Source organism: Canis lupus, chromosome 12 (assembly GCF_011100685.1).
Source record: "Canis lupus familiaris isolate Mischka breed German Shepherd chromosome 12, alternate assembly UU_Cfam_GSD_1.0, whole genome shotgun sequence".
NCBI classification, from domain to species: domain Eukaryota; kingdom Metazoa; phylum Chordata; class Mammalia; order Carnivora; family Canidae; genus Canis; species Canis lupus.
The window spans coordinates 27,458,001-27,485,827 of record NC_049233.1 but is presented as its reverse complement, the minus strand read 5'-3'; the positions used below and the strand labels follow the sequence as shown (position 1 = coordinate 27,485,827).

General features: G+C 39.4%; 1 protein-coding gene and 1 long non-coding RNA gene across 4 annotated transcripts in view; one reads left to right on the top strand and one right to left on the bottom strand.

Moving 5' to 3' along the window:
- Positions 1-27,827, top strand: part of EYS (eyes shut homolog) — a 1,532,152-nt gene that overhangs the window by 1,450,796 nt on the left and 53,529 nt on the right. The window contains exons 34-36 of the mRNA XM_038554428.1: positions 7,420-7,602; positions 22,961-23,127; positions 23,960-24,104. Of these exons, the coding sequence (XP_038410356.1) occupies positions 7,420-7,602; positions 22,961-23,127; positions 23,960-24,104 (495 nt within the window). The remainder of the gene's footprint in view (positions 1-7,419; positions 7,603-22,960; positions 23,128-23,959; positions 24,105-27,827) is intronic.
- LOC111098302 lies at positions 97-26,451 on the bottom strand. Of its 3 annotated transcripts, XR_005367893.1 has the most exons (6): positions 26,392-26,451; positions 25,609-25,936; positions 16,389-16,545; positions 4,338-4,392; positions 3,232-3,356; positions 97-740 (listed from the first exon to the last, which is right to left on the bottom strand). It is a non-coding gene; the product is annotated as an uncharacterized LOC111098302 (long non-coding RNA). The 3 variants fall into 3 exon arrangements; XR_005367895.1 differs by lacking the exon at positions 4,338-4,392; XR_005367894.1 differs by lacking the exon at positions 25,609-25,936.

The following is a 27,827-nucleotide window of genomic DNA, read 5'->3' as shown; positions in this document are numbered from 1 at the left end:
GGAAGAACTGAACTGCATTTTTACTAGCTCAGCGCTCCCTGGTGTCCAGTCGGCTAAGTTTATATACAATGGCCTAGATAGAAAACAGAATCCAAGTAAAAATCAACAATAGTTTTATTTTGTTTTCTTCTTGTCTTTTGTATTTGTATAAAAATAGAGCAAAGAGCTTTATTTTAGAAAAATAGTTTAGACAACACAGTCTATCCTGAAAACACTGTACATTTTCAAGAATTCTTTAATGAACTTAAGGAACTTTTCCCAAGTCCATATTATAAAATTTCAAACAAGATTGTGAGAGAATCATACAGATATTTTGTCATGAAAAGCTAAAAATTTCTGTCAATAACTATCAATTGCCCCCAAGAAACATAAGTTAGTATTTTAATCTTAAAGTTCAAAAGACATTATTATCAAATATTAAACATAAAACAATTTTAAAAGAAAAAGCATGTGAAATTATAGTTATGTTTGAAACATAGTTATGAAAAACAACTGATTTGTGAAGTTGGGGGTCTTTTCCTTGATTTCCAGTATCAATACAGAATTATTATTTGAATTTTGGCCCACATTTGAAAAACTGAGATTCTAATATCTTTGCGAAAATCCAAAAATATTCATTATAAGCAAATGACTAAAAAGATGGGGGGAAAAGCAAACAAGCAATGGTTAGCATTGGTAGGATGGTACAGAAATTCCTTTTCCCAAACTCATCCAACAGATCCAGTTCTTTCTTTAATGACCTAAGAACAGAACAATTAAGATATTAAATAAACAATAACAGCAGAAATATAACATCAGTGTCACTAATTTTTCAACACTACGGTAAACCCTTTATACACGTTCACTCAACCATTTGATAAAGATGTATCCTATCCCTACCTGAGTCCAGGCACTGTTTTATGCCCTGGACTTGGTGAAGGACAGGCAATCTCTGCCCTGATGAGCCCAACGATCTAACTGGGGAGAGAGACAGTAAAAAATAAACAAATGGTATATAATGTAATAAGGCTGTGGTAAGCAGAGCAGGTTAAAGAACTAGAGAGTAATGGGGGTAGGAGGAATTAATAATTTAGTAGAGTGGTTAGGGAAGACCCCTGTGAGGAGGAGATACTTGTGCAGAGCCTTGAAGGAAGTAATGGAGCAAGCCATGCATCTTTTGGGGGAGAATATGTTTCAGACATTGGAAACTAGAGGAACAGAAGCTCTAAGCTAGGAGCGTGTTTGGTTTGTTTCAGAAACACAAAGAAGTTAGCCGGTTTGGAGCAGAATGAGCAAGAAGAAATGGGTATAAAATAAATACAGAGAGTAGGGATTTGAGGCTATGCTAAAGAGTTCAGGTTTTTTTAATTTCTAAATTTGAGGGAAAACACTAGAGGACTTTTAAGTATGCAATTAATTTTTAAAAGTCCACAGTAGCTACAGTATGAAAGAGAGACTGCAAGGGACAAGGGTGGCAAGGGAAACTAGTAAAGAAGCCAACAGTAGTCCAGGCTAGAGAGAATAGTGCAGTAGGCTCTGGTGTATTGATGGAGGTGGTGAGAAGTAGTGAGACTCGGGGTATGTTTTGAAAATGAATAGGATTTTCCAGTCATCTGTTGATGTGGCAGAGAAAGAAACAATTTAGGTTATGACTAGTTGGGCACCTGGGTGGCTCAGTGGCTGAGCATCTGCCTTTGGCTCAGGGTGTGATCCCAGGATCCTGGGATTGAGTCCTGCATTGAGCTACCCACAGGAAGCCTGTTTCTTCCTCTGCCTGTGTCTCTGCCTCTCTCTCTCTCTCTCTCTCTCTCTCTCTCTCTCTCCCTCCTTGTGTCTCTCATGAATAAATAAATAATTTTTTTAAAAAGGTTATGACTAGTTTTTGTTCTGAACAAAGACAGAGAAGACTGGGGAAGAGATGTGGTTGGGAGGAGAGGTGATACAGATATGAGAATAAAGAGTTCCGTCTTGTGTATGTTCAGTTTGAGATTCCTATTGGTCATACAAATGTATATTAAATATCTAGTAGATAGTGGGATATATGAATGTGGAGCACTTATAAAAAATCAAGGATAAAGACTCTCATTCAGGAGGCATCCTCCTGTAGTTGGTACATACGAGGAGATAATGATGGCAAATGGAGACAACTGAAAGAAAGAAGAATGAAGGGAGCAGTTGAAGGCAGGAAGAATACTAGGAAGGATATTATGACAATCAAATGAGGAAAGCATTTCAAGAGAAAGAAATCATCAATTGTGTCAACTGCACCTGAGATATTGAATGAGAAGAAAACAGAGAATTAGCATTGAATTTTAAAAGATGGTGGTCACTCATGACCTTCACATCTGAAGTTTTAAAGGAAAGAGAGAGGATAACTTGGCTGGAAAGAAATCAAGAATGAATGGGTGGAAGAAAAAAAAGGAAGGAAGGAAGGAAGGAAGGAAGGAAGGAAGGAAGGAAGGAAGGAAGGAAGGAAGGAAGGAAAGAAGGAAAGAAGGAAAGAAGGAAAGAAGGAAAGAAAAGAAAATGTCAACACAGATACTCTTTAGGAGACTCTTACTAGAATGGTAGAAAAACAAGGAGTAGTAGAGAAGACCGAGGAGTTGAGGAAGCAGTCTTTCAGATGGAGAGATTTTAGCATATTTAATGTTGAAGAGAATGATTCAATAAAGAAGAAGAATTTGGTGTCTCCCGGGAAATGGAAAAGAATTGCAGGAATGATGCCTTTCTAAGGGCAGATGAAGGATGGATTCAATACCCAGGCAGAGTCAGCCTTGTAACCAGAAAAAAAAAGGCAGAATATATGAATCCAGATGAAAGCTCTGAGGCAGGGCGGGTTTGATGGCAGAAGAATGGGGCAGTTCTCTGTTCTTAGGTTACATTCCTCAATGAAATAAGAAGCAAAATCATCGACTGAGAAACAATGAATGTTAGATGTTAGAGGGGGAAGAGGAGGTATAAATTAGTTGCTTTAGTGACTTGCCTGGGAAAATGGGGTAGGATTACAGAGCTTGTGCAAGAGGCTCACTCACTTGAGACTTGTGGTTAGTTCAGATGTGTTTCCTTCAGCCACATGCTTTTCTCAACCCTCACAAGAAGTTGGATACTGTTACTATTCTCATTTTACACATGAATAAACTAAAACAGAGAAGTTAACTTGCCCAAATTTACTTAGAAAGTAAGGAAATCCAAAATCGAGTCTGAGCTGGTTACATCGAGTGGCCTCTCTTCCATCACCAAGATGTGTAATACCTCATGTCCCCGCCAGCCGGCGGGCTTCAGGAGGCATCTCTGACTGCAGAGTCAAAAGGAAGGTATTCTGAGTCTGGCCGCTATTTGTCTTCTTCCCACATCCCAGTAGCTCATCTTGGTCACCTCTATTAAAAAAAAAAGTCAATAATTCAGGTAAGAGGACTAACCACAGGATATTTTTAAAAGAAAAAAAAGTACAGGTACATTTAAAACAACCATGTGCTATTTCTCTGTCCTGATTGGGAATGAGGAAATTTTGCCACAGGAAATTCCTAGAAGACAGAAGTTTATACCCTTTCTGTGGTAATTTTTGCTAAAATGTATTCCATGAGCATAATATGTTGTACAAAGATTTCACAACAAGCCTGCAAACGAGCATGATATTATAGAAAAAGATTAAGATGTTCTCCCATCATTGAAGGTTGGTAGAATTTTTAATGACCCTAGGTGATGTTGAGATACATAAGGCTTTTTGACTGCCTGAAATGTTCCCAGACTGCTGTTAGTGATTTTGTTCCCTTACTCCACATAGTAAATAATTAATACTTAGTTCAAATCCCAACATCCCCCCTTTCTTCCTCATGGTTCCAGTCTATTGCTAAAACTTTAACAGAACTGAAGAAAAAATGCAGAAGTTCACATATGGAAACCATGAGGCAACTAGGGGTTACAAAAGAAAAAAAATTCATTTAATAGCCCTAAAATATTCCCATTACAATCTGTTCATTCTACTGGTTTGATGACGACTGATGCTTCTAGAAGTCTGATTTGGGAATTTGTGTAATAGAGTAATCAAATTAACCAAATGTTGCCTGGTTGAAGATCATAAAGGGCTTACTTCCAAGAGCTGGAAAGAATCATTTGTGAGGTTGAAAGTCCTCTTTGTCTAATCAGGGTCCCTCCGTGTTCTCCGGCCTAAACCAGCAGGATGAAAACAGTGTGGGTAAGGGACACAGAGGATTCTTCACAGTGGGCTAGACATTCTTTGTCCAATTCTCCTGATTCCTGTTCTTCCCTTGGAAACCCCATCTTTTCACAGGCTCAGAGTTGCTAAAACAGAGCCCCTTGATGTAAATCATAGCTAACAGTTTAGAGAAATAACTTACCTGCCCAGAGGCATGTGATTCTTTCTACAGAGTTATTCAGTAGAATATGAGTTGCCTGTGTAGTTTCATTTTTTTAGTAGCAACATTTTTAAAAATAAAAAAGACAGGTGAAAATTATTTTAACAATATATTTTATTTGACCCAATATTTAATGCATATAAAATATTATTAATAACATATTTTATATTCTTGGGGCACCTAAGTGGTTAAGCATTGAACTCTTGGTTTTGGTTCAGGTTATGATCTCACAGTCATGAGGCCAAGCCCCACATCAGGCTCCATGCTCAGCACAAAGTCTGCTTAAGACTCTCTCTCCCTCTGCCTCTCCACACTGCAAGCACGTGCCCTCACGTTCTCTCTGTCTCTCTATCTGTCTCTCAAATAAATAAATTTTTTGGAAAAAAAAATATTTTACATTATTTTCTCCATCTCAGCCAACCTAGCCACAATTCAAGTACTCAACAGCCACATGTGGTGAGTGTCGACATTATTTGACGGTGTAGCTTTAGACTAAGAAATGTGCAGAGTGTGATGGATTTTTTCCTGTGGGCATAGTTATCTTCAGTCTTCAGTAAACATTGTCCTTCTTTTCAGTGGTATGAAATTGTGTTATAAACTTATTCTTATTGGATACATTTCTGTTCACTGTTTATATAAATACCACACCATTACCTTTTTCCATGACTGACCTATATATTTCCTCACATTTACAATTCAGTGTAAGCTTAGCTCATTGTTAGATTTCTTGGTGTCATCAAAGTCCTCATTTTTGTTCTTAAAATTTGGTCCTCACTCTCTCCATCTAATCCAGCCTTCATATTTCATGACTAGAGTGATATTTCTAAGAGGCAACTCTGACCATTGCCCAACCACTCAAAGATTATAGAGAAAATATCAAGCCCTTCATAATCTGACCCTCATCTGACTATCTCATTACATTTGCTTGTACTTTTCCTTTTTAAACTTCATTCTAAAATTGACATATGCTGTGAGCTGCTCGAGTATGACACACTGTTTGGGCCTCCCTACCTGAAAATATGCTATTCTTTCTACCTGAAATGATGTTTCCTTTTCATCTGCCAGGTAAATTGCTGCTCATCAGCTTTCAACTCAACTTTCCATCCAGTTCATGTGGATACATTAATTGACCACACACTGGTTCCTTGAGGCTTAGGATGGTGCTTTATTATCTATGTGTTACCAGCATCTAGCATAGAATCTGATAGCGAAATACCTACAAGGTATATCTCTTGATCTAACCTAAATGTAGTACTAAATCGATAAGTAGTCCCAGTTGTAAATTATAAACTGGAAGAAATATTGTTGAGTCATTACTTAAAAAAAATTCCTCTATTTTAGCATTTAGTTGAATACTGTCTTTTTTAATGGCAACATCAAAACACTCGGTTTTTTATTTTGTTTCAATTCCAGTACATTTCATTTCCTTCAACCATCCTACCTACAGTACTACTGCAAGCAAAATCCCTGATAGGAAGACCGTAGATGTATTGCCTCTGGAACACAAACCATAAATTACTTCATTAGATAAAAAATAAATATAAGAGGTGATATGTCTCACAATCATGTTTTGGATTCTGGTGAGTTTGGGGAAAAAGAACACTTATCCAAAGAATAAACTGATAAGGTTTTTTTTAAAAGATTTTATTTCATGAGAGACACAGAGAGAGGCAGAGACATAGGCAGAGGGAGAAACAGGCTCCCTGCGGGGAGCCCAAAGCAGGACTTACTCCCAGGACCCCAGGATCACGACCTGACCTGAGCCAAAGGCAGACATTCATCCACTGAGCCACCCAAGTGCCCCTAAACTAATGAGATTGTAGTGAAATCTTATTCAGCTGATTCCATACAGTTACCCTACCTGAATAGTTGTATGAAACAAGCAGAAATAAAAGCCTCTAATAAGTGGAATCACTTTTCCCAGGATAGTACAATTATCTGCTGTATAAACAATTATAACCAGATATAACAAGTGTTTTGTTTTAAGCATTAGGTACCAGAGTGAGGATATTTCTTAAGGCTTATAAAAATTCTAGTTTTACAACTTCCCAGGAGAGGCAACATCTCTTGAGAAGAAGAGAGCAATATAAGGTAATCAAAAAAACCTCTTCTTCCCTCTATCAAGCTGCCTTCAACTATTAAAAATAAATCCTAGAAACATCTTTTAACCTGGGAATACCATCCCTAACAGACAGACAGGGATAGGGATCAAAAGCCCCCTTCCCATTTCCTGTGGTCCTTTTGCAGTGGGGAAATAGAAGCCAGTTGGGACTATTTACAAACAAAACAGAGCAGTAAAAGAGAAAAGTTGGAAACAAGATTAGAGGCAGGATGAAAAGAGCCTAGCTGGCTAAGAGTACCCCTCAATTAAGTTCTATTTTGTCCACACTGGCTCTTGAACTTCGTTTTTAACCATTTTCGGTTTCTACTAAATCTCCCTACGGTTTCAGTCCTATTGAAACCCATGCTTTCATTTTTTTAACAAGCATCTTAACAGAACAAGAAAAAACATATTTTTTGAAACAAAGATTTCTACTTAAAGAACAGTTCTGGTCATCGACAACATGGTGATGGAAAGCGATCTGTTTCCTGCCCATGTCTTGGCCTTCCCACCCCGACCTATGGCTTTGGCTCTCACGGATGTGCAGGACTAGAAAAGCAGAGTTTCAAGCTGTTGAGTTCCTGTCTAAGTCACAGCCAGTGTTCAGATGTCAGATCATGTATACAAAGCACCTGGGCAAATACTTTGCCGGTGATCTTTTTTTATTTCAAAAATTACTCCTCAAAATATAGGGGTTCTTTTTTTAAGTAAATTCTTCATTATGTATAAAGGGTATGCGAGTGAAAGGTTTATATACAGGATCTCAAAACACTGCACTTCCTTTGTTCTGGTTTTGAAATTCCCCATTGAGTCACTTAGTTGCTCAATGCTGAAGGGCACTTAAGTCTAATTAATGTGATAGTAAACAGAGTCTCTGGCCAGATACATCAGCAAAATATAACCCTCCTTTTACAAGTACATGTGCAGGTTTATTTTAACAATTTGGTTTGGGTTTTTCCACAGCTATTAATATTACTGAGCCCAGGTTCAGTGGCACAGATGCCTTTGGATACACTTCATTCCTGGCTTATTCACGGATCCCAGACATCAGCTTCGGTTATGAATTCCACTTGAAGTTTCAGCTGGCAAATAATCACTCGGCACTGCAAAATAACTTAATATTTTTCACTGGACAGAAGGGCCATGGTAAGATTAATTGAACCCTCTAGGACTTGCTTAGCTCCTTTAAGAATACTTTAGAAAATTTTTCAGGGGTACTCTAATTGGCTGTGGATAAAGGAGACATTTGCCTAAATGTAGCCTCCTCCTGTTTTCTGCCTCAAGCATGTTTCTTGTAATCCAATGCCTTCCAAAGTTCCCTGACCCTTTCTGAAGGAGCCCTGTTCACACCGAGGGCAAGAGTTCCTGCAGGCAAACAGGAGAGCAGAAAAGGGTAATTGTCACATGAGAGGTGAGCTTATTAACTTGTCCTTTCCTCTGTTTCTTTCTGTTTCCATATAGAAGGAGAGAAGGGAAATTCTCAGAAGGAACACCATTTCACCAAGTGTTGTGAAATGGGAATGGTTGCCCTCAAAGGAAACCATTCCAAATTGAAGAAGTGAGTAATTAAGAAAGTGCTCGGCCTGTGATATACTACTCCAATGTCCTAGTATTGGTGGGAAATCAACTTATAAGTTAAATTTGTCTGTTTTAAGTAGAAACCAGTTACATCTTGTGTGGAATCAAGGAAGAGCACATATATTTTACTCCCAAGTCGGTAGCTGACTAGTTAAGCAGTTAATCACCTACTTTCTCTGAGTTCAGTATTCTCATCTGTGAAATCAACATATTACACCAGAAAAGGACCTTTCTCTCAACCATCAGTGGTTCTATTGTGCTAGGTACATAACATATTCTGTTCTTTTCGACTCGTTCAGTGACTGCTCTAATTTGGAACAGTGGTTTCTGTATTAACACATTTCTGAAAGGAGCTGGGTGGGGTGTCAGCCTCTGACCACTTCTGGGAGGATGGGGGGGGGGGGCACTTTATCATGTGAAGTGCTGTTCACTCCACCTCCAAAGTCTGTCAGAATCTCGGCCCCATCTCTACTGCCAAACTGCATGACCTCCTGGAAGCTGATCTCCCTCCAGCCTTCCCCACCTGCAGTCCATTCTCCGAGTCATGGCAAGAGTTACTTGTTTTAAAGGCTTGCTTAAAAGCCACCTGTGACTTTCCACTGTACTGAGGATGCAGCCCAACCCTCCCTACCATGTCCTCAGAGGACCTTCAGGATCAGGCCCCTGTCTCCATCTCCAACCTCAAGCTCTCTCAGCCCTGTGCCCCTGTCCACAGGTCTTCTTGCAGTGCCTTAAGGCTCAAGCACTTGCCTGTCGCAGAGGCTTTGTATGGGCTCTTTCCTCCGCCTTGACTGGAGATGGCTGTCAGAGCGGTCAAGAGAGCAGGCGGGGAGGCCTGGGCATGTAGACTTGGATGCAGTCTCCACACCGACAGATTATGTGTCAACTTACTCAATGTCTCTATGCCTATTTCCTCACTTGTCAGATGGTCTAATAATTATACATTCTCAAATGGAGTTGTGAGGATTAACGTAGTTCATACGAGAAAAGCACTTAAAACAGAATGGGATTCAGTACACATGGCAGCTTCCGTTTTCTCAGGGAGGCCTTCCCCAGCCACCTTCACAAAAGTAGATGCTATCACACTGCATCCAAGTTAGTCTCTACCACAGCTTATTTGTTTTCTTTAAAGTCTATACCTCCATTTAGAATTTTTGTCTATTTTTTAGATAGTTTATTTTTGTCTGTTTCCACTCCTAGAATGGGAGCTCTGTGTGGAGAGAGACCAAGCCAGTCGTCTTCGACTTTATACACCTACACTTAGCACACCGCCTGACCCATAACCAGTACTGAATGAATGAATATGAGAACTGCCACAAAAGCAGATAATTGCATGACGTGTAAGACAGCAACACAGCCACACAAAGGTTTTAAAAGTAGCTGTTCTTGGGGGTTTCCAGTTCAGATCTTTAACCCATCTTTAACCCATTGCTACCTTCCTCCCATCCATTGGGTCAACCTTCCCTGCCTCTGGGCATTGAGAGTGTGCCTGGCACTTAGAGCACACACCCTTTGTTACGAACTTTGGTTTGCTAAATTTCTCTCTCAGAAAAATGCTGTCCCGGGTATCTCCACATTGCCCACAAAGCCTCTCAAATATCTGCTGAGTGACTGCCAGAAGGCAGGGAAGAAGGGGAAAAAGAAGGAATTTTTACCCTTGACTCTACTCCACACATCCTCCATCATATGTCCTTTGATTATATCCTTTTTTTTTTAGATTTTATTTATTTATTTACTTACTTACTTACTTATTTACCTACTTATTTACTTATTTATTTATTTAACAGAGAGAGAGAGAGAGAGAGCACAATGAGGGGGAGCGGCTGGCAGAGGGAGAGGGAGAAGCAGACTCCCCCCTGACCAGGGACCCCACTGTGGAGCTCAATCCCAGGGCCCTGAGATCATGCCCTGAGCCGAAGGCAGACACTTAACTGACAGAACCACCCAGGCGCCCCTGATTATATCCTTTTTAATTAGAACCCAAAAAGCCACACAAAAAAAGCCTGGCTGATGAAAAATTCAAATGAGCATTGAAGACCTGTGTCTCTCTTGTTTTAAAACGAATCTTCTAAATTCTGAAAGATTCAGGAGAACCCAAGTAAAGGATAAACACTTGCCTGTGCAAATGCTGCCACCAACTAATTCCCCAGTACTCTTCCAGGAAGAATCCTTCAAAAATTTCAAAACAAAAACAGACAAGCAAAAAGCAATGTTTTTAACACAGCATTTGTAAAATGTGGACTCTTTCTTGTGACATTTTTTGGTCCTCTCTAGTCATCTGCTCAATAGATAAGGAGCGGAATGTTCAATCATTCTGCATTTGTATTTTTAGGCTTATAGAATGATTAAATAAAGACTAAATAACAGGTATATTGTGGAGCTGTTTCCTCTGGAGTGAAAATGAAAAATCTGAAATATGCAATTCTACATGAAACCACCTGGGGGAACAAGAACACAGCTTAAAAATGCAGGTAGCAGGCACTTAAGAGCTTTTTAAGGCAGAGTTATCTTAAGTAGGACCTCTTCATGCCTGTGCCATGATCACATAAGGGCGCTTGTTAAAATACTAATTCCCAAACCTTCTTGAATTAAAAAAAAAATAGAATTTTATCAAGCACGCTGGGTGCTTTTTATGTAAATAATGTTTGAGAGCAACTAGTCAAAACCTCCAGGGACCAGCTAAATTAGACCATATTTAGAAAAGGACTGAGATATGTAATTACTGCCCATAATGTCATATGTTGGGATAACTCATCAATTTATGTCACATAAAATTATTAATTAAAAAATACACATTCCTGTAAAATATAATGGATATAATTAATATCAACCATACAATTTGCTGTTGTCTTATTTTATGTAAGAAACTATGATCTAAGTGTTTTGGTTTTTTTTTAAAAGATTTTATTTATTCATGAAAGACACAGAGAGACAGGCAGAGGGAGAAGCAGGTTCCTTGCGGGGAGCCCAATTCAGAAGTCCATCCCAGGACCCCAGGACCATGACCTGAGCCAAAGGCAGATGCTCAATCACTGAGCCACCCAGGCGTCCCCTAAGTCAGTGTTTTTAACAGTGTTATCTCCACACTTAGATGTGTTTCTTAATTATTTGGTAACATCAGTCTCCTACCTGCTCGTTGGTTGTTACCACTAAAATCACCATTTCCCATGCCGCCTTTGTCTTTCTCAGGTTAAAAGATGCACAAAGCTTGAGTTTATATAAATAAAATGTAAGCCAACCTCTAATTTCTGACACATCCATATAAAGAGGCAAAGGACCTTCATTGCCCAACACTGATGTTATTCCTCCAAGTTTCCCAAAGCTAAGCATTTATTTTGCCAGATTTCATTCTCATTGAACACTGGACAAATCACCCTGTCAGACATTCACTTGAAAATGTCTCTCCTGACTTGTGATTGTAACCTAACCTAATCCCATTCCTGTGTTTCTGCAGTCATATTTGACATTTCCTTTATTAGCTCCTCTTCCTTCCTTACGCCTTACTCCCTCATAGTGTACGTCTTATAGTTTGGCTCTTCTGGAAACCACACCATGTCCCACAGTGGTCCACAGGTGATTACAGTATCTTCCCCTCCTTTATCCCTTCTGCAGGCAACTGCCATTAATAAACATTATGCTTAAAAAAATAAAAATAAAAAATAAAAATAAATAAACATTATGCTTCAGCTACAAACCCAGAAGTCATCTAGGTTTCTCCCTTTATTCATTTTGACAAATATTTGCTGGCGCCCTCAATGAGGCATTCTTTTAGGTACTGGTGATACACTTATGAATATTGTCTTCTCTTCATTTTGTCACCCATGTTCTATCAAACTCCAAAGTCTGTCCATCTTACCTCCCAGTTGCTTTTTGTATTTTCTGCTTCTTGACTCTTTCTTCTCCTCATTTGGGCCCCGTCTATCACAGACTATTGCAGGAGCAACAGCCTTCTTCCCAGGCTCCCTGCCAGTCATGCGTCTCCTCCCCTCTGTTCCCCACTTTGCTACAGCAGATCATTCTAACATTCAAATCCAAACTTACCTTGCCTAATCAGCATGCTTCATCACAACGTACACACCTAATAAGATCCTTTACATAATATGTATAGACATTTATCTGGCCCCTGGCTATTGCACAATCTCCTTTTCCTTCAGTCTGCCCTATAGTTGGCTGTATTGGCACATGTGAACATTCTGCATCATGTTGCCATGTCCTCCATTTCTATGCTTTTACCGAGGCTATTCCATCTTCCTAAGCCACCCACACTTCACTTTCATGCCTCCAAAATACTTCTATCCTAAAAGACACAGCTCAAAAGATCATTCTTTGAAGTCTTTAATCCTTCAGGAAAATTCAAGAATTAATTAATCTCACTACAGTTTGCTGGGAACTGTTATCCTATCTTCTTTGTGTCCGGATCTCTTTGGGAACCACAACAATGGCTTTTTTATATATATATAACTAAAGTGGCTGTCACATGTAGATACCCATTACAGTTTTTTAAAGAATAGATGCAAAAATCCATGGTCCCTGTTACACTAAAACTTAAAATCGATTCAGGGAGTCACAACATGTATGTACTTAAGATTTTGTTAACTAACAATACTAAATCAGAGCTAAGAAGCCATGTCCAGGATACATAGCATCCATCACAGTGTCTCATGCATGCATATCAGGAACATAGACATCACTGAATGAAAAGAGGCACATAACTGATACAAAAGATGGAATTCAGAAAGTAGAGTTCTCATCCAAGTAGAACAGTCAAGGAATTTGTTTAGTGTGCTTCTCTTTGTGAGCCTTCCATTTCAACTAGTCCTCTACAATTAGCACTAGAGCAGCCCCACTGGCATTTCCATTCCCATTCCCTCCCAGCCTGAGCCCAGCTAGTCCCCAGCCCAACAGTCTGTATAAGCAGCCAGTTTATTCCATTGCCCTCATACCTCTATCTTTACAGCTTCTATTGCCTGGAATGCCTGACCCAGTTCACTTTAATTAATTTTAAAAATTATTTTTTAATATTTTTATTTATTTGAAAAGAGAGAGTGTGCACATGCGAGCAGGGGTAGGGGCAGAGGGAGTGAGTCCTCAAGCCAACTCCCCACTGAGTGCAGAGCCCCACTCAGGGCTTGATCCCACAGCATCCTCCGATGAATTTGGGTCTCCTTACAGCCTATCAACACAAAGCCTATATATAGAACTTGGTTTTTTCTTTTTCTTTTTTTTAGAACTTGGAGTTTATGTCCCATAATAATTATATACTTCTTTGTCATTTACAACCACGACTTCGAATCATATGAAGCTACCAAATTCATAAATCAAAAACATTAAAATAGTGGCAATTTCCTAATCTTAATCTTTTTTTTTTTTTTTTCATGTGCAGGTTTTTATTTATTTTTTTTTTAATTATTTTTTTTATTGGTGTTCAATTTACTAACATACAGAATAACACCCAGTGCCCGTCACCCATTCACTCCCACCCCCCGCCCTCCTCCCCTTCTACCACCCCTAGTTCGTTTCCCAGAGTTAGCAGTCTTTCTTAAATTCCTTTTAGACAATCCCTGTCTTTAATATATTTTGTATCCCCAACTGCATCATTCTCAGGATTGGCACTGTGTGAGAAATCAATAATTACATACTTATTGATTCTTTCACTAACCGAAAGACTCTCTGAAGACAGAGACTATTCTGGTTGGCTTGTAATACTGTATATCAAGATTGATGTGGACTGTAGTGAAGAAGGTAGGGCCTAAATAAAGGATAGAGGGGGCACATGTATCTCTGTTCACATCATTGAAATGTAAGTTAAAATCTCAACATTAGCCTTTATTAAAAAGGTATAATACAGTGATACAATTTTTCAAAAAAACGTATATAACTTCTGGTTCTTTGATCTATGTACCTAAGTGCTTTGTGTGCATAGCTTCCTGTCAGTTCCTAGCATGTAGGTCTTCTATGCTGCAGTAATTAACTAGGAAAGGTTACCTCATATTTCATGCCAAATAATATCTTATTTACTTCAAGCCCTTGGTTATTAACTGTAACAGAAATAAGAGCGCATAAATATAGCTTGATGTTTTTCTGGGGGAAAAGATGAAATGAATGTCATCTACAGTACAGAAAAAGAAAAATGAAGGGGGGAGCGCATCACAAAATCCAATCAGCTCAGCCTGTTTTTTATAGAGCTTTGATTCAGATAGGGCAGAAGGAAGATGCCTGATGAATGAGAGAGCAGGTTGTAGCCAATTCCTTAATATAACACATCTCCCAATTCCATTGTACTGAGGCATTCTGGAACATAACTGACAGTGTATGCTCTGACCCAATATTTTCTACTATAGAAGAATGTTCATTATTTTCTTCTGCAATCTCATCAGAATGAGTAGAAATTATGAGAATTTCTTCCTGACAACCTCAAACTATCAAATCTTAACTGTTGTGAAATTAAATATCCTGGACGATGATGTCAAAGTTGTCGGAGTTATTAAATAATTTGAGTTCTTATGGCTGTCCAAAACTAATTCACATTACTGACTGAGAAATACATGAAAATTGTCACATTTGACCAGTACTTAAAGAGCATTGAAATGACAAAAATACGTAGATCCCTGCAAATCCTCTGGCCTTTATTATTTATTTTTTGTTTTTTTAATATTTTATTTATTTATTTATTTATTTATTTATTTATTTATTTATTTAGAAAAAGAGTGCACGTGCAAGCAGGGAGAGGGGCAGGAGAGAATCCTCAAACCAACTCTGCACTGAGCAGAGCTGGAGATCACGACCTGAGCCAAAATCAGAGGTCTGATATTTAACCAAATGGGCCATCCAGGAGCCCCCACACCTTTTTTAATTTATATGGAAGGGAATGTTCATTCATGCATAGTTCAATGTGCATAAACTTGATCTCAGAAAAGAACATCCGAAGGGCAAATTGCAAATCCATCCACTACAAGCCCACATTTTCACTCTTTGTTCTACACCTCCAATGAGCACCTTATGGAAACTCAAGTGTACCCACAAACTGGTGTTTACATCCCTTATTTTCATTATCTCATCTCTGACAGCAAACAGCAAGAGAGACCCAGACTTCCCACTTTTTCTAGTCTCAGCTCTTTTTGGTCAAAACATAGAAAAATATGGGCCATGTGTAGCCTCAGAAAATGTGGTGTATCACATTCTCATGTGCTTTGAGCACAACGTTGCATTGGTTATTGCTGTCATCCTTCCCTCACTGTCTGTTCACCAGCACAGCTGGAAGCCAGGACATCATCTTGACTTGGCCACAACAGTAGCTAGTTTACATTGCCTACATTTTAATCATTTAATCTCCTGAAGTAGAAACTACATGGTCTCCTTGTACACAATGGTTAACAAAGGAACATTGTGCACAGGGCTGTGCCTGGTTCTGATGCTTTCAGAGCTCTAGAATATCTTTAGTTTAATGGTCATATCTACAGAACAGGAAGCTGAAAGTTTGCCACTATGATTTGGTGTACAAGCTGTACAGTACAGGGACACCTGGGTCCTGCAGTCGGTTAAGCATCAGACTCTTGGTTTACAGCTCAAGGTCATGATCTCAGGGTCATGAGATTGAGCCTGTGTGGGGCTCCTGGCTCAGTGGGGAGTCTGCTTCTCTCCCTCTCCCCTCACCCCTCCTTCACTCTGTCTTTGTCCTCCTCTAAAATAAATAATTTTTTTTTAAAAAAGAGAGAGGAAAAAAAATGAAAAAATAAAAATAGAAGCTGTACAGTACATATCATAAGATAAACCGAGAATGTAAGCTCCTTATGATTTCATTCAAAAACCTCCACTTATCTTTTTTTTTTTTTACGTAGAAACATGGGGCACGAGTTCATGACCCCTGAGATCAAGACCTGAGCTGAGGTCAAGAGTCGGAAGCTTAACCGACTGAGCCACCTAGGCATCCCAAAACCTCCAGTCATCTTAATTTTAGTTTAGCACCCACTAAAGCAGATATCATCACTGAATATGGAGTAAAAATGGCTTCAATATCTAGAATCTTGAACCACTCAATATATATTGTTCCAGTAGGTGAGACTTTCATTCTCTTGGGTCTTATTTCTCACACATCAAGTTAGATATATTTTTGCTTTGCATCACGTTAGCTTCATTCTAATTTCATAAGCTCCTTCCATTATTTTGCTGAAATCATTCACACCTCTCTCTTTACTCATATCGAATTTAGCTTCCTCTCTGACCCTCTCATGACCATTTGAACAGTCAACTAAAGCTTAATTATGTGTCCAAAGTCAAGAATATTTAATTAAAAGGCAGTTTTCTTCTTTCAGAAATATAAAAGCTTTATAAGCCCTAGAATAATAGTCACATACCCTCACAAAGTATCTGTACACAAGGACTGGCTTTTCAGAAAAGAACTCCCACCAGGAACCAGGAACCATTCGCCAAGCAGGTTTCATTGGACCAGAAAGTCACAGAATCATCTTGGTGACTCCTCTCCCATCTATTCTTTCACTCAGGACAGGAAAGCTAGAAGGGAAAAGAAAAATCCACTTGTCACTTAGAATTTCTGAATCTATTTGCAAAGATCTTATAAAACACTCTAAGTTATTGCTAGCGACAGTCCTGTGACAGTATTATCATCACCATTTTTTCAAAAGAGAGGGAGAAGGAGAAATGGGCAGCCAGAAGTTCAATGAGTAAAGAGCCTTTGTGATACGGGGGCACTGCTTACCTCTGCGGGCTCCAGGTACAGTATCATTTTGAGAGAGGTAAATTAGATTTAATACATGATAATATTTCACCAAACTGGAAGAATAGTTTGAAGAAATAATACAAATTACATTTGCTTTCTGTAGTTATAAATCAAAATGTCATCCTAAATAAAATACTTCAGAAAGTTTTTTTTTCTACTGGAATTAAAAGGTTGTTGGACACCTGAACAAGAATTATCATGCTTCTGTGACATAAAAGTTTCAATAAGAGGGATGCCTGGGTGCCTCAGCAGTTGAACATCTGCCTTTGGCTCAGGGTGTGAGCCCAGTCCGGGATCAAGTCCCACATCAGGCTCCCTGCATGGAGCCTGCTTCTCCCTCTGCCTGTGTCTCTGCCTTTCTCTGTGTCTCTCATGAATAAATAAATAAAATCTTTTTTTTAAAGGCTCAATAATAACCTTTAAGTATGGTGAGCACTGAAATACACAGGTATTTTACAGAACTGTCTATATTCATGTTTTAGTTTCCCAATATGCCCCCTTAGAGCAACCAAGGAACAGCCCAAGAATCCCAGGAAAAGCCTTCCAACAGTTCTGAATCCTCACCAGGGCACCTGAGAATGAGCTTTTTTTTTTTTTTTTTTTTAATTCATGAGAGACACAGAGAGAGAGAGAGAGAGAGAGAGAGGCAGAGACACAGGCAGAGGGAGAAGAGAAGCAGGCTCCATGCAGGGAGCCCAACGTGGGACTTGATCCCGGGTCTCCAGGATCACGCCCTGAGCTGAAGGCAGATGCTCAGCTGCTGAGCCACCAAGGCATCCCCGAGCTTCTACCTCTTTGCAGCCCAGTGGTTCTGATTTCTGGGGTATCCTTCTGAGCAGACCAAGTGAGAGCATATGTACATTCAGCTTTATGATTTACAACAGACAGTAATTGACCAAAATCAGTGGGAGAAACAGCAAGACAGGTTCTCCCAGAAATTATCTCCAATGCATAGGCTTGGGTTAATTCTTTTATACATGAGTCTTATTCTTCCTTTTAAGGATTTTGTTGATGAGTCAGTGGTTCCAACCACTAGCTACTCTTCTGCAGGTCTTCCTTCAAGGTGAAGCTAATGAGACCAACACTAATTACTGTTACTGAATTTGCCTGGTGTTTTTCTCATAAAAATTCCTTTACAATCACCATATGGTATGCCAGCACGCTACTAAGGTCTACCTATTTTCTCTCTGTTTTTGTCTCTCTCTTCATTCAGGTCAAAGTGACCTGTATGATTTTTCCTGGGCTTACTATCTGAAACCTTTGATACCCTCCTCCCTTCTATATATAGATTTCTGCTTCCTGTCCATGCTTGCAAGTTAATCAGAGGCTATACTGATATGGTCCAGCCAGGTTGGAGAGCTGCTGGTATAAATACTAAAACCTTTAGGTTTTTTTTTTTTTTTTAAGATTTTATTTATTTATTTATTTATTTATTTATTTATTTATTTATTTATTTTTTATTTGATACACACACAGAGAGAGAGGCAGAGACACAGGCAGAAGGAGAAGCAGGCTCCATGCAGGAAGCCTGACATGGGACTCAATCCCGGGTCTCCAGGATCACACCCTGGGCTGAAGGTGGCACTAAACAACCGAGCCACCGGGGCTGCCCAAACCTTTAAGTTTAAAAACAAACTACAAGCAAATCCAGTAAAGTTCAACCTCTTTGATCTTTCCTTCCAGATAATCCATGGCAGCATCCTTCACCTTGTTTCCATTTTTTTTTAATTGAAGTATAGTTGATACCCTATTTTACATTAGTTTCAGGTATGCAACATAGCAGTTCATATGATTCATAGGTTGCTATGCCCACAAGTGTAGATGCCATCTGTCACCATACAACACTATTACAGAACCACATTGACTACATTCCCTATGCTGGATGTCTCATCCTGGTGACTTACTCATTCCATAACTGTGAGCCTGTACCTCCCACTCCCCTTCATCCATCTTGCCCATCTCCCCATTTACTCCCTTCCAATAACCACCAGTTTGTTCTCCATATTTAAGGGCCTGTTTTTGCTTCTTTTGTGTGTCTGTTTGTTTTGTTTTCTAGATTCCATATATAACTGAAATCATGTAGCATTTGTCTTTCTCTGCCTGACTTTATTCACTTAGCATAATACCTTCTAGGTCCATCCATGTTGTTGAAAAATAGCAAGATCTCATTCTTTTTACGGCTGAATAATATTCTACTATATGTGTGTGCGTGTATCTCACATAACCTATATCCATTCATCTATCAATGGACACTTCCATATCTCAGCAATTATAAATAGCACTGCAGTAAACATAGGGGTACATGTATCTTTTCAAATTAGTGTTTTCATTTTCTTTGGATAAATACTCACTAGTGGAATTGCTGGGTCATGTGGTAATTCTATTTTTAATTTTTTGAAGGACCTCCATAATGACTTTCACAGTGGCTGCACCAGTTTGCATTCCCATCCACAGTGTACAAGAGTTCCTTTGTTTCCATTATTTATCATTGTTACCCTGGCCACCATCCCTCTCTTTATTTAGACTGTCCTTGCTTCTCTTGCTAAGTCACTGTTCTCTGTCCATTATGAGGCCAGATGCTTTTCTGACCACAGCATCTCATCTTCTTCCCCCATGAGATCTCCTGTAAGCAACATTATGAGTTGTTATAATGCTAAATATGGTTCTCCAACACATGGCCCACTTCATAGCTCTCTGCTAAACAATATTTGTGGAACTGAATAATGACTCTTCTTTCTAGCCAAAGAGAGACCAAGTTTGTTTGGTTTTAGTTTTTTGCTGTACATTCTAAAAGGATTTCTATTCGCTTCCTAGATCTTGTTATTCATAGCTACTATTCATCCAAAGTTATCTCCTATTGTTTCCTTCCTCCCCCTTTACCACTTACACAACATAATCTCACTAAATCCTTCCTTCTTAGCATCAGCTACTAAATAATATCCAACAAATATTCCTTGCTTTGTCTGAAAATCTTCTTCCTAAGCCTGGTTTCATTAAGGTTCACTCTGGCTTTAGGTTCTGCATGCCAAGTGAGCTTAGTTCCAATTCTTTTTATGAACAAACTCACTGTGTCAATCACTAAAAATCTCTAATAGTATAAATGCCAAATATCATCTGTAACTTTGTCAATTGACAAATGTAAAAATAGAAATTGCCCAAATATTTCTCAGAGCTACTCATAGAGTAATGTGATAAAGGAACACTTAAATTTGAGTCTGCAATTCAATTAGTGGTAGTTGTTTGAAATATGTCATTGTTAATATTATTACATGCTTTAAGGCAAGAAATTTTCACTTCAGTAAATGTCACAGGAAAGTGACATAAGACATATAAATGGTTGCTAACAAACATACCCACAAGTCCCTTCACTTCACCTACATGGTTGACCCTCAAAAAAATTTCAGTTAGATCAGAGTAATGCACTGAAACAATCAGTCTATAGGTTTAAGAAAAAGAAAAAAGAAAAACTCTATGGTTGTCCCTGACCCCAAAGGTTAACTGAGAACAGATGCATGCTCCTGCCTAAGGGCCAAGCATACCTGCTTCCCAGGCTTTGTACTGATGAAGTAGGAGAAGAAAACAGGATATACAAAGCTAAGGTCAGGCCTAGTCAAGGAGAAAAGAAAAAAAAATGCACCTATTGAGAACCTACCATGTGCTGGGTTGGCACTGTACCGATATTAAATATCACTTAATCCTTAGAAAACTCCTAAGAGATATTATTATTCCCCTTATTCCTCAGAAAGGAACATTCAGGAAGAGCTGGTAGTGGTGGGAGGTGGCACAGCTCCAGCCAGACACATGCTTCTTTTTCTCTGCTACATGGACAGTGATTAAGAGTATAGTCTCTGGCATCAGGGTGACTTTAGATGCAGGCTCTGCCACCTAGCAGCTATGTGACCTTTAATGGTCCCATATGTACCTCAGTATCACCCCACAAACCCTGACGCAGATCTGCCCCCACAAGTCTTAGCACCTCATCTACCTACAGAGTCTCCCAACAGCCTCAGATGCACAGATTAATAGTGTTTTCATTGCTTGCTCTTCTCTCCCAGTTTGTTATATGAAGGCAACAAAGATTCCCCCCTCAGGCATGGCTATGTAATTTGTGGGGCCCATTAGAAAATGAAAATTCAGGGTCTCTTGTTTAAAAAGCAAAGAAAAAATGCCATTAGAGGTACTGAAAGTATTTATTTTCTTCAGTGGTCTCTCAACCTTTTATGGTGTCTTTTAGTTGCTATTTATTTCAGTGTAAGTTAAGAAAAATTAAAATACTAAATTATTAACAAGACTTTTATCATTCATTTTTATATCATGAAATGCCGGTTTAAAATGCAAATATCAGAGCATTTAACTCATTTGCAGAATCACCAAAATTGGTATTTTGTAGCTTGTACCTGCATGTGTAATTTTTCTTACCAGAATGCTAGAGATGCTGCACAAAATCAAGTCAACTTATCTTCATTTCACTTCTTGAAACACCCATGTTCTGTCAACATTCTCTCCCTTCACTTACTGGGGGCTAAGGAAGGACTGAAAAGAAATATATCTATGGACTCCCTTCTCTCCCTTTAGGTCAGTGTCACCATTTTCAGTGTAAATCATTAGCCAATGCAGAGAAGTAATGAGAGTAAGAAAGGAATGCGAAGGCTCCTTGATCTTTCAAGTTCTAAGATCACCATTGCCTCTCTGTGCTGGAAGCAACTTTGTGGTTCAAATAGAAAGCATAACCTCTTGGGGTGGTCAGCACCATACCTATGCAGTCTTTAGACACAACACATTTATCTTATTAGTAGTAGTACTATTAATACTAATAATACTAGTATATAATCGTATAATTAGTAGCAGTAGTCGTCGTCGTAGTAATACTAATAATACTAATAATAATCGTACACTGGGGCTCTCAACCCTGGCTGCGTATCATGCTCACCTGATGAGCTTCCAAAAATAACCCAGCTCACAGCCCATGGCAGACCCACGAGAAAAGCACAGGTAGATTCAAGTACTTCTAAATATTTGTCTTCCATTTTCCAATGCCTTGGGAAGCCCATCTCTCTACACTATCTAGAAACCCCCCCCCCACCCCCCCCCCGCTGCAGATCTTCCTCTCCTTTACCTTGCTTAGACTAACAGCAGAGGCCAAGGCAGCATACAACATCAACCTTAAAAGTGTAGGAGAGGGAGGCTGTGCACACTCACAACAAACTTTGTCCATGTCCAAGGACTCACTTCTGCTTTTTTTGCTCACTGATTAAACTTCTTACTTCTATCAGGCCTCATATTTTTCGTCTGAGCAGAAGTATTTGCCTTAGTTTCCTACCTGCAGACCTCAGTATTAAGTCCACAAACACACCTTTCAGAAACTGAATGATATATTTGGGTTCCTCCTCCCTGTGGACAGACCTCCTATGTCCACCTAACTCAAAAGCTCTGCCTTAACCTACGTTTGTTCTGCCCACTTGCTGGCAGCATTGACCATCTCCAGTGTTCTATATGCTACCGGACCTACTGCCAGAACCCTTCTCTAGTGTCTGATGTTGGTTCTCTTCCAACCGCCTTCCCCTTTTTCCACGGGTCTGTATGAGCTGTATTCTGAATGCTCTGGGTCCTCACTGTTCTCTATGGATGGTCCTGAGCTAATGGAGAGAGAATGAGAAAAGGGAACATAGACACAACCCATCTTTAAGTGGTCATGGGGGTATGGCCAAGAGCGTTTGTAAGAAAACAATTATAGCATATCCTGAGCAATTATGGAAATACAATTTTTAAAACTCTCTTCAAATCATAGACTTTCGAAGCTGATACTCGGTTATCTCAATTTATTGAATCTCCTCAACTATCAGAGCAGTTCTACTCTATTATAAAGTTCTATGTATTGTAAAGTGTACACTGAATTTCATTCAAACAAAAAGGAGATGTTAATCCCAACGTTTTAGGTATTGATCATTCCCCTCAGCTGGCAAGAACCCTTGTGGCTTCAAAGAAAAACTTTTCGGTGTTCACAAAATTTCTAAGGGTGTGAACAACAATACCCAGACACAGACATACCTGAGTGCCGATGAGAGGCTACATGTCTATTATACCTTCCTATATGCTGGTCTATACCTCAGAACTAGACAATAAAGTGAAGCTGACTAGAAACCTGAATTATCTCTCAGCAAGCATGCCTCACATGTCTTTTCATCCCAGGGTTGAACGGCGATGACTTCCTGGCTGTGGGTCTGCGCAATGGCAGTGTCATTTATACTTACAACCTGGGATCGGGCATGGCAAGTATCAGCAGTGATCCCCTCGATCTGAGCCTTGGCATCCACTCAGTCCGTCTGGGGAGGCTCCTCCAGATGGGCTGGCTGAAGGTAAAATGTCATCCCTTCATCTATCCCACAGCTTTGCGGAGCATTGCCATATATCATTGGACCTGTGCAATAGAGACGAGAGGCAAGAGGCCCGCGCTGCCTGCCCCATGCAGTTGACAGACCAGTGCTCACAGCTGAGGATGAGAAGCATGCTTGCAATTAAGTGGTGTGGGGATAAGTAAAAGGGATGACTAATGTAGATAAGGTGAGAGAGAGGGCTCAGGAAATGCTCCCCTACAAAGGTGAGGCTTGAGCACAACTGCAAATAAATAGGAGTTCAGAAAAACAACAGCAGCTAGTGTGTGTTGAAGAATGCAAGTAGTTCAGTGTGGCTCTGGGGTAGGGAGGAGCGAAAGAGGTGATTAGTTGGTGGACCAGGTCTGTATTATCAAAGGACTTCGATGTCATGCTAAGAAGTTAGATTTTTATCAAGAGCTATGGAGAACAACTGAGAAATTAAGAAGGGGGGTTGAGTACCACAGTGGAGTAACTTTTTTTGATAAATTACTCTGGTGGTTGTATTGAGAATGGAAGGGGAGGGAGCAAGGGTAGAAGGAGGAAGACCAGCCGGATGCCAGCTCCTGATCTTTGGAGAACTGTGATTATGATTGAAATGCAAAACCATCACTGCAATATTAATATATCCATGGTAACAGACACCAGCAGAGAAGCAAAGAATAGAGTGGTGAGGTGTTTTTTATTTTTTCAAAATTCAGGTCTTTGTGAATTTTTCATGCCAAGTTAATGGGAAATAACAAAACAGTATCTTAACAGTTCACCCTTGGGAATTAATTCCTTTTTTAATAGGTTTTGAATTCTTTTCCTTTTGAAGGTAGATGATCATAAAAATAAATCCATCATCTCCCCGGGAAGACTGGTTGGTCTCAATGTCGTCAGTCAGTTTTATGTAGGTGGCTACAGTGAATACATACCAGATCTCTTACCCAATGGAGCCGATTTTAAAAATGGCTTTCAAGGTAAGGCTTGGATAGTTTTTACACTCTACCTACCAGTTTCAAATTCTGAGACAAGAAAAAACTTTAAATAATACATTTCTAGTTCCAAAACTAGAAAAATGAATTGCTTTCTAATCAGACTTAATCAAAGTTTAATTTTAATGGAAAGCATTCAGTCACTGTTTATTCATCGCTTCCTACCTATGTACTACATGTTTAGTATGTTTCAGTAAAGAAAACAAAGATCCCTGCACTTGTGAGTTTGCATTCCAATGGGGTAAAGGCAATAAACACTAAAAATGATGAATAAGTAAATTATATAGTAGTATGAGCTGATAAACTCTGTAGGGGGAAAAAGGAAATGTAGAGCATTATGGCGAGGAGGATCGGGGCATGGCTAATTTTTTTTTTATACAGGGTGTTTTTTAATATAGAGCAAGCAAGATAAACCTCATGGAATCACAGTAAAAATTGAAACTCCAACTAACTTTGGAATATATTTGATGTAAAGGTGAGAGACAGACTGCAGCTAACTGATCCATACCACCAAGGTGTGGACCATAGAGGCCACCACACGTCAAGAGGATTATTATGCTTGAGCAAGTAATTGTATGACCACAGTCTGTCTCCCTGTGCTCAGGAAGGGAAATAGACGCAGAACTTCTCCCACAAAGCTGACTTCTAGTAGACTTATAAAATAAAGACATGCTTCAAATTATTATAGTAGTGCATTTGGTGAGACTAAGCTTTTTGATGGATCCTAGTCTCAGAATATTTGGTCAAGGAGCTGTTTGTTACAGTGTCCTCAGCCACCCACCCATGACCAACCTACTCTCTGGCCGGAATCAAGGAATGGGGACAGGATGTGATGCACATCTCTGCAAGATAGGAGCTGCCATCAACAGCCATTTCAGGCACTTGAGTTCTCTGCCTGCCTGGCAGCATCCTTTTCCTCACCTTCACCGACTTCTGCCTAAACACGGATGTAGGAACCCACATATGTGAAACATGTGAAAGCAACACAGCCAATCCAGCATCATACAAGATCCTCTTCCAGCAAAATGAGTTCCTTCTGCCAAGGTTCTCCAAGAAAACTCTTCTTTGATTATGTCATCAGTGTGGATTCTCAGAAGGGTGTCTTATACAAGAGTTTAAAGCCTATTAAGGCACTGTGCTAAATATAATAATTCAACAGTTCTTTCTCAGCAGGAGATAATCTGAAAAGGATTGTAAGGGCATGACAAATCCATGAGTTCTTGAAAACACTATATTCACGAAAAGGGATGGGTAAACTTATGAATGTGAAGAAGCACATCTACTCGGTGAAGTGGAGATCCTGGGAGGGGTCATCAAAACTTGGTCATTTATTCACAGACAAATGCTTACATAAATACTCTGGGTGTACCATCAAGGATAAGAGCATAGACGCAGAAACCCAACTGGCTGGATACACACCCCAGCTCTGCCACCTACAAGCCTCATGACCTTGGCTAGTCACCTCTCAGTGCCTAGCTGTGCCTCTTACCTGTAAAATGGAATAATAATAGCACTTCTCTTGCTATGTAGTTCTGATATTGAGTTAATGGTGAGAGAACACAAGATTAGAGTCTGCTTTGTGTTAGCGATGATGACGGTGCTGCTGGTGGGAGGTGGCACAGCTCCACTCATTCTCCTCTTTCTCGTGTGGACACTGGTTAGGTGTGCAGGCTCTGGAGTCAGGCCATCTTCAGATTCAGGCACTGCCACATAGCAGCTTCGGACCTAACTTGTAGCCTGTTATTCAAACTCTTTGTGTTTCCATTTTTTTCTCTTTTCTCCTCAGAGGAGAAAAATATATACTTCATAGGGTTCTCCTGAGTTAATCAATAAAATAAAATAATTATATTAAGTGCCTAACCCAGAAACCAATACATAAGAAACACTCAATGTATGTTTACTATTGTTAGCACTCTAACCTGTTGTCATAGAATTTGAGATTGTCAAATTTATTGAAGTCCAGTGCTTCCTGAGGTTTTCTCGTGCAATTTTCTCCCTCCTATTACAAATTTTCTGCACACTTTGCTAATGAGAACAGAGGCTCTCCTCAAACCTGTCATTTTTTTCCTTAAGTGTGTCGGTGACCTATGCTCAGCATGCAGAGTGGGCCCTTCCTCTGGCAGAAATGCTAGGATTGCACATACCTGGAGCCACATAAGCTGCCACGGTTCTCAGGATAGAAGTCTTGGGCAGGTCTTCTTAGCAACTGCCACTTAATCCAGTCTCATGGAAGTTCCATGACCTTGAAATCTCCTACTCTTATCACACTTACCTCTTGAGTCCTCTGTTGATGTCTGCCTCTCCGCCTTGATAAACTCACATTTACCATTCTGCAAAGTATAGACACTTGTTACCAATATACCATAACAAGCAGATCACAGCAGTACCACAAGCTTCTGACTCCCAAAAGCTGAGCTCTACTGTCTGTAAAGAATGATATAGGATAATTTTCTTAAAATATAGATTTCTGGACAGCCCGGGTGGCTCAGCGGTTTAGCGCTGCTTTCAGCCCAGGGCCTGATCCTAGAGACCCAGAATCGAGTCCCACGTCAGGCTCCCTGCATGGAGCCTGCTTCTCTCTCTGCCTGTGTCTCTGCCTCTCTCTCTCTCTCTCTCTCTCTCATGAATAAATAAATAAAATCTTAAAAAATATATAGTTTTCTGGACCCTATGGTAGAACTACCTCATCAAAATATTTATGATGGAATCTAAAACTTTGCATTTCAAAAAATAAAAAAATAATAAATAAGTAAAATTTTGCATTTCTATAAGCCAGTATATTAATTAATCATAACAAAACAAATGCAGACTTTCATGAAAAATTTTAATACTTAGACTAAAGTTATCACATTTGTCTTTAGAGTGGCGATTAAATCACACATAGTAAAAGATTATATGATTTAGGCTTTCCTATTCCTAGTGTAAAATGACTCTAATCCAGCAGTTCTCAGTCTAAAATACAAATCCTTACTGTTGATAAAGCCCATTTTTTTTTTGTTCTGGAAATGGTTCATAATGAGCTGTTATTTCCCTATAACCTTTAGTACTTATGAAGATACTGAAGTTATTTAACCCTTCTCCGGAGTAATCAACATATACCAGGCAGAGAAAGACTCTCTCTTCTGCCTTCCCCCCCAAAGTTACATCTATTCCAAAGCTGTGGAGGTCTCAGGTTGAGTGAGGTTCGTGAATGGGATTCAATGGGTCCTTGGGTCTTCTAAAACCGCATATACAATCATGCATGTGCCCATGTGCATTTTATGGGAAGAAGATCCATCGCTTTCATCAATATTCTAAGATCTGTTGGTTTCAGTGACAGACCTACTTCGTACTGATGTAGAATTAAAAATTACTTTGGACTAGTGTGAACATGAGGAAATCTACTGTCCCATCCATTATTCTAGTGTTGCAGCGGCTCGGGTTCATTGATACCAGGATTACTAAATATTTATTACCTAACTGAATATCGGAGTGGACCTGAAATAGATTCAGATTCAGTAACAACACTGTAGAGAACATGTTATTTCAACTAAAAGTGCCCTGCTCTGTCAGTACTGTCAGTTTCTTGATAGTTCAGCTTTCTCTCTCTCTTTTTAATTGCATGGTACTTTTCAAACCAGAACCCATAAGAGGGGCGAAAAAGGACTTATTGTAGTAATTTAAATATTATTTTACTCTCAAAAAAATGCTGTCACTTTTTTGCCCTTC